Source organism: Suillus discolor, assembly GCF_016758755.1.
Source record: "Suillus discolor strain FC423 chromosome Unknown F5147scaffold_5, whole genome shotgun sequence".
In the NCBI taxonomy this organism is placed as follows: Eukaryota; Fungi; Basidiomycota; class Agaricomycetes; order Boletales; family Suillaceae; genus Suillus; species Suillus discolor.
The window spans coordinates 196,302-210,613 of record NW_024541252.1 but is presented as its reverse complement, the minus strand read 5'-3'; the positions used below and the strand labels follow the sequence as shown (position 1 = coordinate 210,613).

General features: G+C 48.9%; 6 protein-coding genes across 6 annotated transcripts; 3 read left to right on the top strand and 3 right to left on the bottom strand.

Annotated features, from left to right (window-relative positions):
* Positions 1-263: 263 nt before the first annotated feature.
* On the top strand, positions 264-1,796 carry F5147DRAFT_299591 (uncharacterized protein). Its single transcript, XM_041429102.1, has one exon. The coding sequence runs from the start codon at positions 376-378 to the stop codon at positions 1,438-1,440; it is 1,065 nt and encodes a 354-aa protein (XP_041297946.1). The 5' UTR covers positions 264-375; the 3' UTR covers positions 1,441-1,796.
* A 769-nt stretch (positions 1,797-2,565) lies between these two features.
* On the top strand, positions 2,566-4,305 carry F5147DRAFT_833375 (uncharacterized protein; the record flags this gene model as incomplete). Its single annotated transcript, XM_041443858.1, has 2 exons — positions 2,566-2,795; positions 2,843-4,305. Exons 1-2 carry the CDS (start codon positions 2,786-2,788, stop codon positions 4,303-4,305), a joined length of 1,473 nt encoding a protein of 490 aa, XP_041297945.1. The 5' UTR covers positions 2,566-2,785.
* A 1,934-nt stretch (positions 4,306-6,239) lies between these two features.
* On the top strand, positions 6,240-6,990 carry F5147DRAFT_670877 (uncharacterized protein). The gene is made up of 3 exons (XM_041435559.1): positions 6,240-6,274; positions 6,544-6,754; positions 6,812-6,990. Exons 2-3 carry the CDS (start codon positions 6,706-6,708, stop codon positions 6,973-6,975), a joined length of 213 nt encoding a protein of 70 aa, XP_041297944.1. The 5' UTR covers positions 6,240-6,274; positions 6,544-6,705; the 3' UTR covers positions 6,976-6,990.
* Positions 6,991-7,321: 331 nt separating this feature from the next.
* Positions 7,322-10,473, bottom strand: F5147DRAFT_567135 (uncharacterized protein; the record flags this gene model as incomplete). The annotated part of the gene is made up of 7 exons (XM_041430835.1): positions 7,322-7,614; positions 7,677-8,341; positions 8,400-8,715; positions 8,767-9,479; positions 9,527-9,723; positions 9,771-10,142; positions 10,198-10,473. 7 exons carry the CDS (start codon positions 10,471-10,473, stop codon positions 7,322-7,324), a joined length of 2,832 nt encoding a protein of 943 aa, XP_041297943.1.
* A 459-nt stretch (positions 10,474-10,932) lies between these two features.
* On the bottom strand, positions 10,933-11,565 carry F5147DRAFT_768437 (uncharacterized protein; the record flags this gene model as incomplete). Its single annotated transcript, XM_041440975.1, has 3 exons — positions 10,933-11,319; positions 11,368-11,431; positions 11,492-11,565. The coding sequence occupies 3 exons, from the start codon at positions 11,563-11,565 to the stop codon at positions 10,933-10,935; spliced, it is 525 nt and encodes a 174-aa protein (XP_041297942.1).
* Positions 11,566-12,010: 445 nt separating this feature from the next.
* Positions 12,011-12,748, bottom strand: F5147DRAFT_768436 (uncharacterized protein; the record flags this gene model as incomplete). Its single annotated transcript, XM_041440974.1, has 4 exons — positions 12,011-12,140; positions 12,198-12,498; positions 12,552-12,614; positions 12,670-12,748. 4 exons carry the CDS (start codon positions 12,746-12,748, stop codon positions 12,011-12,013), a joined length of 573 nt encoding a protein of 190 aa, XP_041297941.1.
* Positions 12,749-14,312: the final 1,564 nt, after the last annotated feature.

Sequence of the window (14,312 nt, the reverse complement as noted above, 5' to 3'; positions counted from 1 at the left end):
AGAGTCCACTTAGTACGGTGGTAGGGACTCTCCATCGAGACAATATCTACACCAATATCCTTGCAGTCTATGCTACAACCTGCTGGACCGGGAAAAGGAACTTCGCGAGAAGAAGACTCCGCACAAGCTGAAGCTAAAGCAAGTTGAAACATCTTAAAGTTTGCTCAATTCTCCTAACAATGAACACTCCAAGTCGCGCAGTCCACAATGCGCCACTTGATTAAACTGTGGATGTGGACCTTTCCCGAGACCCTACAAAAGGCTCGCATTGCCATTTTCCAGTGTCCGCATCTTTAACTTCTAAGACTGACAAGTCATTTTGCATCCCGGCCTTCCTTACTCAATTCCTAACTACAAGAACTTGCTGATTCGCAAATGATCATCGGCCGTTTGCACGCAATCCCGGACTGGGATACTACAAGCACTTCCAGCACGGAGCCAGATGAGCAACCGTCTCTGACGGATGTGAAGTGGGACAACTTGGAGAACAGTCATTACAGGTTGAACCCTTTGTGGCCTGAGAATATCTCGGAGTCGCTCCCCTCCGAACTCCAGCCGTTTCTGCTGTCACGTCCAGTCCGCCCTCAGCACTTACAAGACAAACAGACCTATTGGCCCCAGTCACACGGGAATGATGAAAGAGTTGAGTCCATCAACGAAGGATCTTCTTTGTTTGGGGACAATACGAACCACTCCATCAGCGAGCAGTCTTCCCTTTTTGACGACGACGAGACAGACCACACTATCAGCGAAGAGTCTTCCCTTTTCGAGGACTCGGATGAAACAGACTACATGATCAATGAAGCGTCGACACCCGCAAGTTTGCCGCAGGATCACACAGTGTTCCTTAATGTTGGATCGCAGCCTCCTGCAGGGCAGCATTATACTTGGACTCCTTCTAATGTTGGGCTACAGCATCCCGGGATTCAGCATGACGCTCGAATGCCCTCTAGTGTCGAGTTCCAACCTCCTGTGGGGCGCCATTATGCTTGCACTCCCTCTAATATCGGGATGCAGCATCCCGAGGTCCCGCATAATGCTCGGATGCCCTCTAACGTCGGGATGCAGCGTCCCGGGGTCCAGCATGATGCTCGGATGCCCTCTAGTGTCGGATTTCAGCCTCCTATGGGGCGGCATTATGCTTGGACTCCTTCTAATGTCGGGATACAGCATGCCGGGGTCCAGCATGCTGCTCGGGTGCCCTCTAGTGTCGGGTTCCAGCCTCTTCCTGGGGCACATTACTATTGGATGCGACCAAGTCTGGGGGCCAGCGGCATAATGATGTTGCCACCTTTGAACCCGACATATCCCTATGGGATAACCACCGCGTTCCCGCCAAGCGCTCAATTTAATTCATCTGCCAATGCTTTCACAGCCCCACCCCCGAGCACGTCGTCGTTCCGGCATGGTACATGCACACCGGCGACGAAGCAAGGCTGAGAAGAAATTGAGGACTCGAAAGATGGTATGTAGTGTAGATAGAGATCTCAATGTTATACGTCGCATGAATTTTGTACATTATTCATTCCCAGAGGAGTCCATACTATTACGTGTATACAGTACATAGCATTGTAACCATGCATAGGATAACGACAAGAATGAAACAGAGGAAGGAGTTACGATGGCAATAAACACTAGTAGAATGAAATCTAGACCAGCAAGCGACGCAGAAGAAGGAGTCTTGGGGCAGAAGAGGAAGGTTGCAGTACGAGTTGGGTGCAAGTGGTCGAAGCAGTGGGTGCGAATGGCTTGATAGTTCCACCCCTGAAATGTGACTGTATACCAGTAGGCCTATAAGCAAGATTAGTTGGCACTCTCAGAACAGATTGGTGTACAAAACCTTGACTATCCAGCCAACAGAGCTAGAGCCTCATTTGTATCAGTCGGTTTCACAGTCATAGTCAATCGGCGGACCAGCAGAGACCTGAAAGAATGTGAGTTAGAATATATCCATGAGGCTGTCAGTGTCTCACGGAGAAGCAGGTTTCGCTGGCGACGGATATTCGAAGAACATCATGATGGCGCTGCCGAGAAGCCTCCTTCGGGCTCGTCCATAGAGATTCAAGGACAGCCTTCAAATCCACTTCATTGGTGATGGCTTCGAGTTCGTCGCCCGTGATGAAACGAGCAAGAATAAATGTACCTATGCACGACTTGATGAACAGGCAGCAAGAGGAGAATAATCCATGCTTACTGGTATCTTGAAAGGTACCCCATCTTCTCGTTATTGTCGACAGCAGGTACAGGTGACTCCGGGAATTTGAGAGGCTTGTCGAGGTTGTCCATTTCATTTACTGCAGCACTATTCGTTTGTTACTACTGTTTGTTGCCGATACTTGGGGTGTTCGAAGTCCTGATCACCTGCCACGACACGAGGATTGGCACATGTACTATGCATGTCTCATGTATAAACGATAAACGATGTTCATGTATGGTCAGATGGTAGCGAAAGTACATAAGCTGTTATTAGGACCAATATATTACATAATTGGGTATGCATTCGAATGAAAAAATGATACCTAAGTTTCAATGCGCAACTAAGACATAAGTAGCATTACCCTTTGAGGACGTTATGTCAAAGATAATGCTCTGCTCCGCGAGGTCACAGTAAAGTCGAGTCGAGGCTCGTCTGCTGTTACACGCTATTACTAACTCACAATATTATATATTGCTCTATGCCGAGAATGTTGGAACTTCATTTGGGATACCACCTTGTCTGCACGCTGCGACAGCGATTCACCATAGTCCGAACACCCACTGGCAGTTCAACTTGAAGTTGTGTCACATGCCCGCAGGTATGTTCTATTTTTCCTTCTCATTTCAAGCTAACCATGCGTGTTAGACAAGAACCAGACGTTCTCAGATCTCACTTTCAAGTTCTTCGACCCAGCTTCAAACGGTTTGGTTGCCGGGATCGCCGCGCCTCCCAAACCCAAGAGACCAAAAAAACCCCTCAAAATTTTAGAGAGAGGCGGGTTTCTGCATTATGTCCCTAATGTTTCCGAGCCAGGCTCGAGTGATGGTCATGGTAGCCTGCCAGAGCCGTCATATGCTCACCCACTGACATACCAACTTGCATCGTTCCAACCTCCTCCACCTCCACCTCCACCTCCATCTCCACCTTCACCTCTACCACCACCACCACCACCACTACCACCTTCACCTCTACCACCACCACCATCATCTTTACCTCTACCACCACCACCATCGCCACCACCATCACCGCCTCCACCGGAGTCTAGCACGGAGTTAGATGACCAACCATCTCGAGACCTCGCTGGTTCACCCATCATCGGCCGTTTGCACGCAATCCCGAACTGGGACGCCACAAGCACTTACAGCGCAGAGTCAGATGACGAACTTGAATCGTCTCTGATGGACGTGGAGTGGGGCAACTTGGAGGACAACCATCGAAAGTTAAACCCTGTGTGGCCTGAGAGTATTGCACAATCGCTCCCCCCCAAACTCCGAACGTGTCTGCTCTCACGTCCAGTTTGCGCTCAGCGCCTACAAGGCAGCCAAAGTCAAGCTCAATCACGTGGGAATGATGAGAGAGTTCACTCCAATCACTCCATCAGCGATCAATCTTCCCTTTTTGGCGACGACGAGACAGGCCACACCATCGGCGGAAAGTCTTCCCTTTTGGGGGGCTCGGATGAGACGAACCGCACCATCAACAAAACGCCGATACCTGCAAGTTTGCCGCGGGACCGCACAGTGTTGCCTAATGTCGGATTGCAGCCTCCTGCAGGGCAGCATTATACTTGGACTCCCTCTAATGTCGGGCTACAGCATCCCGGGGTCCAGCATGATGCTCGGATGTCCTCTAGTGTCGGGTTCCAGCCTCCTACGGGGCGGCATCATGCTTGGATACCCTCTACTACCGGGATGCAACATCCCGGGGTCCAGCATGATACTCGGATGCCCTCCAATGTCGGGCTACAGCATCCTGGGGTCCAGCATGATACTCGGGTGCCCTATAGTGTCGGGGTCCAACCTCCTGCGGGGCAGCATCATGTTCGCACTCCCTCTGATATCGGGCTACAGCATCCCAAGGTCCAGCATGATGCTCGGATGCCCTCTGGCGTCGCGTTCCAGCCTCTCGCTGGGTGGCATAATCATCGGATGCCGCCGGCCGCCGGCATGATCATATTGCTGCCTTCAAACATGACATATCCCCATGCCACGTTTCCGCGAAACACTCAAGTATATCCATCTGCCAATGCTTCCACAGCCTCACCCCCGAGCACGTCATCGCGCAGGCATGGTGCATGCATACTGGGGACGAAGAAGGGCCGAAAATGATTTGAGCACTCGAAAGATCGGAGTCATGGTGTATGATGTAGATAGATAGATATCTCAGTGTTATATTTGAATGGAGATTGCCACTATGCATATGATAAAGACCAGCATGAAATAAAGGAAGGAGTTACATGATAATAAACACAAGTGGAATGAAATCTAGACCAGAAAGCTACGCAAGAGAGGAAGTTGCACTCTCTGACTGATGATACAAAAACTTGTAGCTCTTAGCAAGATTACCTTTCAAGCAGCAGATGCTGCACGTGTCTTTCAAAGGATCTATGTGTGCCAATGAGATCGAAAAGCTAATTTCATTCCTTGCGTCTTCGCTAGTGTCACCATAGATTGCCTCGCAAGTGCCCAATGCAAATGAAGTCACTGCACCAATGTAATGACATTGTCCATCGATGCCTGGGATAGCACCGCGCCTGACACCTGGGAGAATTGACTGCGCATAAGCAAGCCTTTGAACCTCCCTCCGACCAGCGACGAGCTCGATGGCACAAGCCTTTCACGCTTGTCAAACCGGTCAACAAAAAGCCTACAGAATTGTATTAGCCTAGGGAAACACATGAATGCAGGCTTACGGAGTCGTAGGACCGCTGTGGCGAGGGATGAAGGAAGTGTGCACGTTGCGGAAGCAGAGCATTGAGTGCTGGAGCTGTGAAGCGAACACGAGACTCGAACAACGACCTCCCTCCTGACTTGAGTCTCTATCGAACGAAACACCCACTCCGTCGACCAGCTTCTCGGATTCGTCTTTAGTCGAGTACATCTGGTTTCTGAGTAACTGTTGAATTCGTGTGGTAATTGATGGTAAGAGCTGATGCACCCGTCGAGCGAATTCCGAAACCAAAATGATGGGCATCGAGCCCCTGCGAAGCACGAGAATCTAGCAACAATTCCTGACCAAAAGATCAAAGCAGATAACGCCACATCTTACGCCTATCCAGTGGGCAGAAAGTTATCACCAACTATCTACGGGATGGGTCACTTCGAGTCTGGGAATTGGAGACGGACATGCAGGTCGAGGAATGGGAGGAGAAAGACGAAAGAGCGCGCGTCATAGAATCTTCGCCGGGCAGCAAGCGGGTGTGAGGATGGTGCAGTGAAGTTGTGGAACGTCGACACGGGCAAGGTGGTCAAAATATTGACGGGGCGGGATACAGAGTGGGTCCATTATGTGTGTTAGAGTCCAGACGGCGAGTGAGTGGAGCAGAACCTGGGAAGGGATATTCATAGTGTGGGATGTCCAGAACGCAGAAACTATCTTTGGACCAGTCAACACAGGGCAATCCATGAACACGGTTTGCTACTCACCTAATGGCAAGATGATTGCCACGGTCTCGATGAGCGGGGGCATTATTGATGCACCGATGACAGCCTACTTCAATTGGCGTTGAGGTCCCAGAGTGTGTTGTCAGGCAGGAGCCCGAAGTGTGACAGTATGGCGGGCCACTTTACAGTGGCAGTTGCTGACCGAGTGACTAATCAGTGATCCCAACTCGGAATCAGTATACTCAGTACTCAGTGACGCAGCCGTGTGAAATAACAAATTGGACACCGTACTGTAGAACAGACTTCCTGCAACGCAGCTAACTATAGCAAGACAGTTCGAATGTCAGATCCAGATCCATATTACCCTGAACCAGTGCCGCATTGTTACATGCAGCCTGTGTGTTTTTCTTCTTCATATTAGGTTTTTCCACTGTCTTAGACTCTCATTTTCATGCAGAGGAACTATCATGCGAGAAAGAAGACAACCCCACTGGACTCTAAGTCAGATTCTCACTCTCCCAATACTCACGCGCCCCAACCAAGCGAAACAATGCAGAGCACACCATTGGCAGTTGGGACGTCATCACACACTGATATCACCGAAAAGCAGACCAAATGGTGGATTCGGTTCTTACGATGGATTGGTATGCCTATTCAGTACACGGAGGGTTGATCAATATTAAGGAAGACGGATGTGCGTCTTTTGATATCTCCTATCCTCATTTTATGCATCTCCTACACTCCATTATTGTATGCATGACAATGCTCGCCACCATGTTAACGTTGTCGATTGCTTGACACTTCTCGTGTATTGTGGCTTCGAACATTTGTTTTACGTTGCCGCTTAGTGAATAGATAGTCAAACGTTGTGCTGCCTACATACACGCTATAGGCTCGGAGTCACTACAATAATTTTTGTACGGATCATATTTTCAGTACAATCAGACTGATACTATGACCAAGTATTCTTTTGTCATAGATGTTGCATCGAGGATGGTCAGTCGTTGCACGCATGCTGGCCTATCCCTAAATTTTGACGGAATTTGATTTGATCAATTATGAACCTTGTTTATTCTGCAATACATGAGTTATGAGAGAAGATCTAACTGATTATTGCAGAGGTTCATGTCTGAGTTGAAAGTCTTGCAGGGATCAGGATCAGGAACCACCACACCCTGGCAGGAGTATCCATACTCCTTAGCCATAGTAACAGCATAGTTTTTGATACTCACCAAGGAATCCCCGGTGCTTCCTTTATTGATACTCTTCCAGGGAGTATGGTCCCTTCACGTGCTTCCCTTTATTCATACTTTGCTGGGGAAAGGTAGCACAGTTCCTAGCGCAGTTTCTCAGGCCCCACTGATCGGGGAAGATCTTACTGGTTCTCGTCCTTAGCACGGTTTCTCAGGCCCCACTGATCGGGGTAGATCTTACTGGTTCTCGTCCCTGGATTGTTTCCCTTTGTGGGCTTAAATATAGATCCTCCCCATCAATGGGCTTAAATATAGACCAATCGCCATCAAATATGTCGTCCCACACGGCTACCGCTTTGTTGCCCAATTTGGTAAACACGGAGAGTTGTTGAAAACATTAAAACATAGCATTGCTATGCCATTGGGAACAGATAGGTGCTAGTTTATTGTTTGGAAAAGATAGGTACTAGTTTGTTGCGTCAATAGCATGTAGTTAATCAGACATTAATGACAAAATACATCAGAATCACAGAAAAAAACATATCCCATTAGATAGCGGTATTGCACGATGACTGGGCAATGAGGCCAGGAACAACGCTCCAAATTGAAGAGCAGTGGTCACGCATCATCCTCCGAATGGCAGCTTGCCGATGTGCATACGCTACTGTGCCTTCATTCTCGATGGGCCCGAGCCACGTCTTGGATGTTGCACGTTCCACCCACCAGGCCGCATGCCAATCAAAGAATGTGAGAACGCGCCGCATTTCCTCCTGCAATAATTCTACCTCCTCGGACCATCGGTGAGCGCGTGCACGAGCCTTGCACCACTCAATGCGCATAGCTGGAAAACGGGGTTCAGAAGGGAACTGGCTGAGACGGTGGGGGACGGTGAGGTGAGCTTACCATCTGAAAGCTCTTCCTCTCTGGCGCCATAACGTTGCTTCCAAATCCATGATATGGAGACTAATCTTCGCCCCTCAGAAATACTTTCACCTGCTGCTTGGTCCTCCATCATTCCACGGACATCCTCTTTCTCGAGCACCGGGAACTCAGCCTTCCACTCAATTTCAAGAAGAGGCTCGGCAAGAGCACTGAGGGAGGCCCAAGCAATGCGATATTTGGTGGCAGCAGCGTCAATCTTCTTCTGCACTGTGTCGATGATCCCACGTGACCTCGTGTGTCCGCGTTGACCGGTAATCCAGTCCTTCTTGAAGCCGGTAAGATGACGCTTGAGCCGCAGATGCTGACGAAGTTCATGTAGCGCCTCGTGTCCCTGGGCTCTGCGAAGCTTCCATTCGATGAGCAATAGGTTTCTGTCACAAGATAGAGACTGGGTGACAATAGCTGAAGGCATCCAGAGCTTGATACTGTGGACGTCTTCTTCTGTATTATCAGAGGTAGCATCGATCATCTCACGAAGACGTGCGACACACGGCATGTAAAGAGTTTGAATTTTGATCCAGTGTTCGATTCGACGACGAAGTGTGTTTGTCCGCTGCTGGAGTGTAGATAGCTGGATTTCGGTAGCGTGTGCACCTATGCTTGAGGTTTCATGAACAAGCCGGCGCCTGTCAAACAAAAACTATTTGTCAATTACATTGAGGATCGGAGAATAATGGTACTTACTGCTGAGTCTCGAGCTCGATTCCGACAACTATCAGGACACTTGGTGAAACCTCAGAGTGCAAGGACATGTCGAGTCCGCGTTTGAGTTGGTTTGCTTCAACTTGTGAGAGCTCCAGTCGAACAGAAGCTTGCGTCATGGGTGAAGATGCTGAGTCGAATGGGTTTGCGTTAGATCGGTCAGTCTCCCAACCCTCTACCATTGTACGCCAGGTTGCGAGGCTCTCGGCTGGAATTGCATCTTCAAAATCGACAAGGTCCGAAATATGTTGATCACGTTGAGGGATGGCATCCTTGAGCTTTTGCAAAAGAAATACACCTGTTGAAAGTGCCAGTCAGATAACTATTGATGACGAGGGTAATGACTTACCAAAGTTAGACACCTTCCGCCAGTTCCAGTCGCCAAAGTGGTCGTCGAGCGCATCACGCCTCGAACCAGGTCCCATCTCCCGTGTGCTGGTAGCCACGGGATTAATATTGGACCATCCGCGTTTGGGCACTTCGCCATCGGTTCGGGCCATCCCTTTGATAAGATTGAAGGAGAATTTAGTCTGGCATGGAGCGACGTGGGCGGGGAGGTGGAATTTCGGCACGAGGAAGGTTATTGTCTTGCTGGTGTGCGCCAGATGAATGTTGGAGGGATACCGAGACATGCGCTCCCAAAGATGTTTGTTCCACTGGCACGCGATGTCATACGAGACGTTGACGACAACAATCTCGCTCGAGTGTGTCATTGTTGAAAAAAATAAGTAATCCATGTTAACATATCTCTCCCCCTTCTGGAGATCTCCTACCGCCGAGGGACGCTTGAAGTTATGCCTTGCACAAACAACGGCACCAATGCCCGTCGCTGCAAGGCCGCGCACTCGCTTCGAATCTGCAAGGTTCACTGCGTTATGACTTGCGCAGCTGCTCTTCTCCTGTGTGAGCCCCGCGTGCGTGTCTAGGACGCTCTTGAACCCGGAATCCTTGACAAAATACGCCCAGCCCTGACTAAAACTGGGATCCGCTTGCTCCGATGATTTGTTCCGACGACACATTCGAAAATTCGCGTCGATCCCGACAAACAGGCTATACAACCACCTATGTGGATCAAGATAAGCCCTCATGTATAGGTGAATGGACTGGACTTACTGTTTTTCTTTAGGGGCGTCTGCCCAGTGTGGTGGAAGGTTTTTCCAGGTTGGGGACAAGCCGGGCAAACCACGGCAAGTTCGCCCGACTCCGTCCCCAAAATCCCAGAGATGTCGTGAGCCCGGCCTGCTCTTTTGAGGGCAATTAGATGGCGGTACTGGCGGCTAATGCGAAGGAGGGATTCATAGCGGTCCTAGTATATAGTTAGTCATAATATGTATGAAATAGCGAAAGACTTACCTTGGGCCTCTTTGCGCCTGTGTTGTCAGTCAAGCGAGACAAAGCTTGATAATACTCGAATGCAGAACCCTTGGATTCGAACGTATACATTTGAAAATGATCGAGGAGTCGGAAGGTAGCAGCCGTTCGAGGGTCAGTACTTGTAGCAGGGTACCATCGAGCACGCAATAACTGAATGGCGTGAGTCTGTGCGGCTTCACAGTTGCAAAAATCGAGCGCAACACTGTGAATACCGTTAGTGTTAAGAACTGTGAATTCGGCATCAAATGCTGGCACTGGGTTACAACATGAGACCCCCGGGGGATGCCCGAGTTGCATGCGTAGCCCAAGATCGCGAAGGGAGGTGCGCTGAAAGTATTCGCCTGTCCAGACCTGTGTGTAATCGAAGATCAGAACTTAGAAGGCAAATAAACTTTCAAAACAATACCTCGACATGATGCAGGGGCATGGCACAATGGAGAGCTACCACGCACGATTGACAATACATTTGAAGTCCTTCACAGTCGCTACAACGATATACGGGCTCGTTGTCACAACCATGGAGGCCGTGACAGAATTGAGACAACATTGTGTCCCCACGGCTTTCGAGCCTGATGAATTCGCGAAGGAAAATGTCTCTCTCCAGAAGCCACAGTTTTTTAGGGTCGTCCTTTAATTGCAAAAAATTAGCGACAGGTAAAAGAACTTGAAGTGAGATGCACATACTCCTGGTGAGCGTTTGCTTGTCTTTCCGACTGGCTCTGGATTGAAGTTCGTGTCCGCAATATAATCTATATAAGCGTCTTCAACGACGAAATCAGTTTCCAACTCGGAGGGTGTAGAAATAAGCGTTGATGGCACATAATTAGCGGCTGGTGAGATTACATTGGGCGCAGAGAAATATGTCGTTTTGGCTAAAGGACGGAGTCTGTTAGTGACGTCAACAGACGTGTGCGTGTGACATGAAGTGCCAGGCCCCGCATCATCATGCCCAGCTGCTGCAGCTCGTTGTGCTGCATTAGCAAGATTTTCTGCAATAAACTGGCGTTGATATTTGTCGAATTTGCGCTTGCGAGATGGGGCCATGATCGATCAACAAAAAAGATCGATCAACAGAAACGATTGATCAACAAAAAAAAGCTTGTCACATGAGTACACAGCGATTCGAATATGTAATTAATGATCAGGGCCTCTGCCAGACTAAGTTATTGGTAAATAATGCATCGTCGAGGACATCTGGTCCTTCATCCATAAGCCGGAGAATTTCCTCCTCTGATGCAAGCCAGAGACGAGCACGGCAGAGGAGACGCGAACATTCGGTCATTAGCTGGACAGTACAGGGACCCTCCAAATTGGTAACCGAACTTGCCAGTGTCTCGACTTCTTCAAGTAAAATCCTCGCCTCCGCTAATTCACCCGCAAACCCAGGTCTAACCGCACTCCAGCCCTGTTCGTCCACATTTTGAAGAAGGGCAATAATGCGAGGTTCACATCCGTTGTGATTTCGGCTACCACCAGTGTAAGTTCTGGTCCATAGGTCTTCCATAGTATGAAAAGCATCGAGGGTAGCCTATAAAACGAATAAAAATGTCTTAAACCTCCAAAATTATGAACATACCTCTGTAGCACCCTGACGCCGCCTCCATCTATGCCGTGCTTTGATTCGTTCATAGCCCAGATGCCTTGCGTTTGAGTAATAGTTACTGAATTGAATGAAAAAGAATGAAAAAAAAACCACTTACCATGCATAGTGTATACGTTTTGAGTGTTTACGTGCTTCTTTGCGCTCTGGCGAAGGCTTCCGATGCCGCCCCATTTTTTTGGGTGAAGTGAGAGTGTGAGTGGTATGATCGGGAGGCGAAGTTTGCGGTGAGGCAAAGGTGTGGCAAATGCTATAAAGCACAAACACAATTACATAGTACTTACTTAGGTGGCACTGCCACAGCTTCGGGACAATTACTTTGGTAGCATCGTTGCATCGTGCGTGCTGTACTAGCTTGAGACGGGCTTCACCAGGCGTTAGAGTAGCACGTTTGCAGAATTATATACTGCTCACATTCAGAATTTTTTACATATCCTGAGACATCTTCATGAATGTACGCCCAGAGTCCAATTTGAACAACATTTGTCACACGACGGACTAGAATTCAGCTGTCTCAGGTGACGATGTATTTGTGAACAAGAAAATGCGATTGATTGACAAGAATATGACAAAATAGACTACATAGATACATCTACATTGTGCAGCGTGGACTCTCACATCATGCCGGCACCTGCGTCACTCCACCAGCAGCCAGTGCCTCTGTGTACGCTCCTTCAGCAGCAGCACGAGTGGGGTGACGAGCAAAACATGCACCCGGGACTCCAACAACATGAATATGAGCACTGTGCCTAACAATTAGTTAGAGTGAATTCAAAGAAACACGGTTAGGGTGTCAGAGAACATACCAGCCCTGAAAGACGCCTGTCTCACGCCCAACGGTGATAGTGTACCAGCGTGAAGAGGCAGGAGGGTTGGCATGCGCTTGTGCCAGAGGCTGTGCAGTGACAGTTGGAACAGGTTGCGCAGCTGGTAATGTGGATGGTTGAGCGGTTTGCGCAGCTGAATCAAGTAATGTGGATGGTTGAGCAGTCCGGGCTGGAACAATGTCAGGAGGAGGCTGCGTCTGGGCTGGAACAATGCCAGGAGGAGGCTGCGAGACAGTTAACTCGTCATCACTGAGGTCATCACCGGCAGGATCAGCCGCACCTTCATATGAAATCAGCGTCAGCGTTAGGTTTGATTGACATAATGACACTTACCGTCGGCTCGGGCAGGGCTATTCTGGGCAAAGGTCAACTGGTGGGATCCGTTGTCAATAGCCGCTTGTTATATATACAATCTCAGATACACAAATAAAATGATGACAAGAAAACTTACCATTCTGGCGTATCAGTTGTAATGCACTCCAAAGCTCGGTCAAGGTGAAGGTGTCGTCCTCATCAGGGTAGACCTTCATATTGATCAAACAGGAGGAATGTTGCGAATTTGAACTAGCTGTGAATGTTGACGTTAAGTTTCTCATACACACGGGGCTTATAGGGCTGAAAAATAAACGCCTCATCTGATTGGCTGAATTGGAAATAGAGTTGAAACTCCGTCCTATATGGGGCATTCATACAAGTCGGAGGTGTCGGTGTTATCAAACGTCAAAAAACATACCGTATGTGTGTCACACGATCTTGTATTGATACCTACTTACCTTGATGGGAACAATAGATGCCTGGAGCCTCGTGGACGACTCACGAACAGACTGTTTGGTTGAAGTCTAAGATGGATGGCTTCCGCTTGAGTCAGCTGCAGGGTTCTGTCTCCGCATACTTGAACCAGTTGTGCTTAGAATGGTTTGTGAAATGGCCAGAAGTTGGCATCCATTTCAAAGATAGCACAACTGGGATACCTCTTACCGAGGCTGAATTAATGAGTGATCAAATAAAAGAATTAGGTAAACTCGTTAAGCAGCGCAAGGGAGTACGTTACATACATTTTCATTTCGGTTCACGGCTAAACCACCTTAATGCAGCAACTGCGCTCTTACTGTTATCGAGGAGCGTCTTCTGCTGGTAGGGCACGCCACACCCAGTTCACCAAGACCATCACCAAGTTGATGGCAACTTCGACTGCTCGGACACGTGGACCTACCGCTGTGGAACATTTCTTACAAACGGACTACAAGGAAGACTCCTCGATCAAAGAAGAAGTTGCGGCCCAAGTGGAGAATGGTGAGTACACAAAAAACACCCGCATGTCCGGCATTCGCGCAGAAGCCAGCAAGGTGATGGCAGCCCGCGGCGAAGCCTATGTGATGCAGATGGAGGAGCAGGCGAAGGCTGAATGTCGGCGTCGTGCTGAAAGGGCAAAATGTGAACTTGAGGGGTTGCGGAATCCCTCAGACTCTCTCAAACTTCAGTACGTTTGTTTTTCGTTCACTCAAGTTTCTAAGTGCAGCTAACATACAAATAGATATATTGAAGGTTTGGGTGGGGTAGCCGGGCAACTACTAGAGACGATATTTGAGACAACTGGTTGGCACGGGAGCATATACCTAGGTGGCCCGGATCCACGTGCAAATGGGGACGTTCGTGTTTTCAGGTGAGTATATGCTGCTACCTCATTGGAAAAGGTATTCTAATGCGCGGACAGTTTTCACCATGGGAAGGGGAGCACTGGGTTCACCTTCCGCGACTCACTTCCCGACCACACCAAACGGATTGTTGAACCATTCACCATGTTTCTGAAGGGCGCATTTGGTAAGTACACGACCTTTTAATTATAAGTGAAATTTTAAAACTTTCACAGCTACTAGTGCTACATCTGCACCACCTGAAGTATTGGAGCACATCGACGTTTTCAGTGGGGTCGACACGTTCGATCCCACTCCTCTTACGTTCGATCCCCCTATCATCCCTCCAACAACTTCTGACTCTGTGCCCATCGTGGAAGGTGGAGGTGTATCCATACACCCCGCTGAAAACGAGCTTCGTACAATGATTCACCCAACTTCCCATGGCCCGCATGAGTAT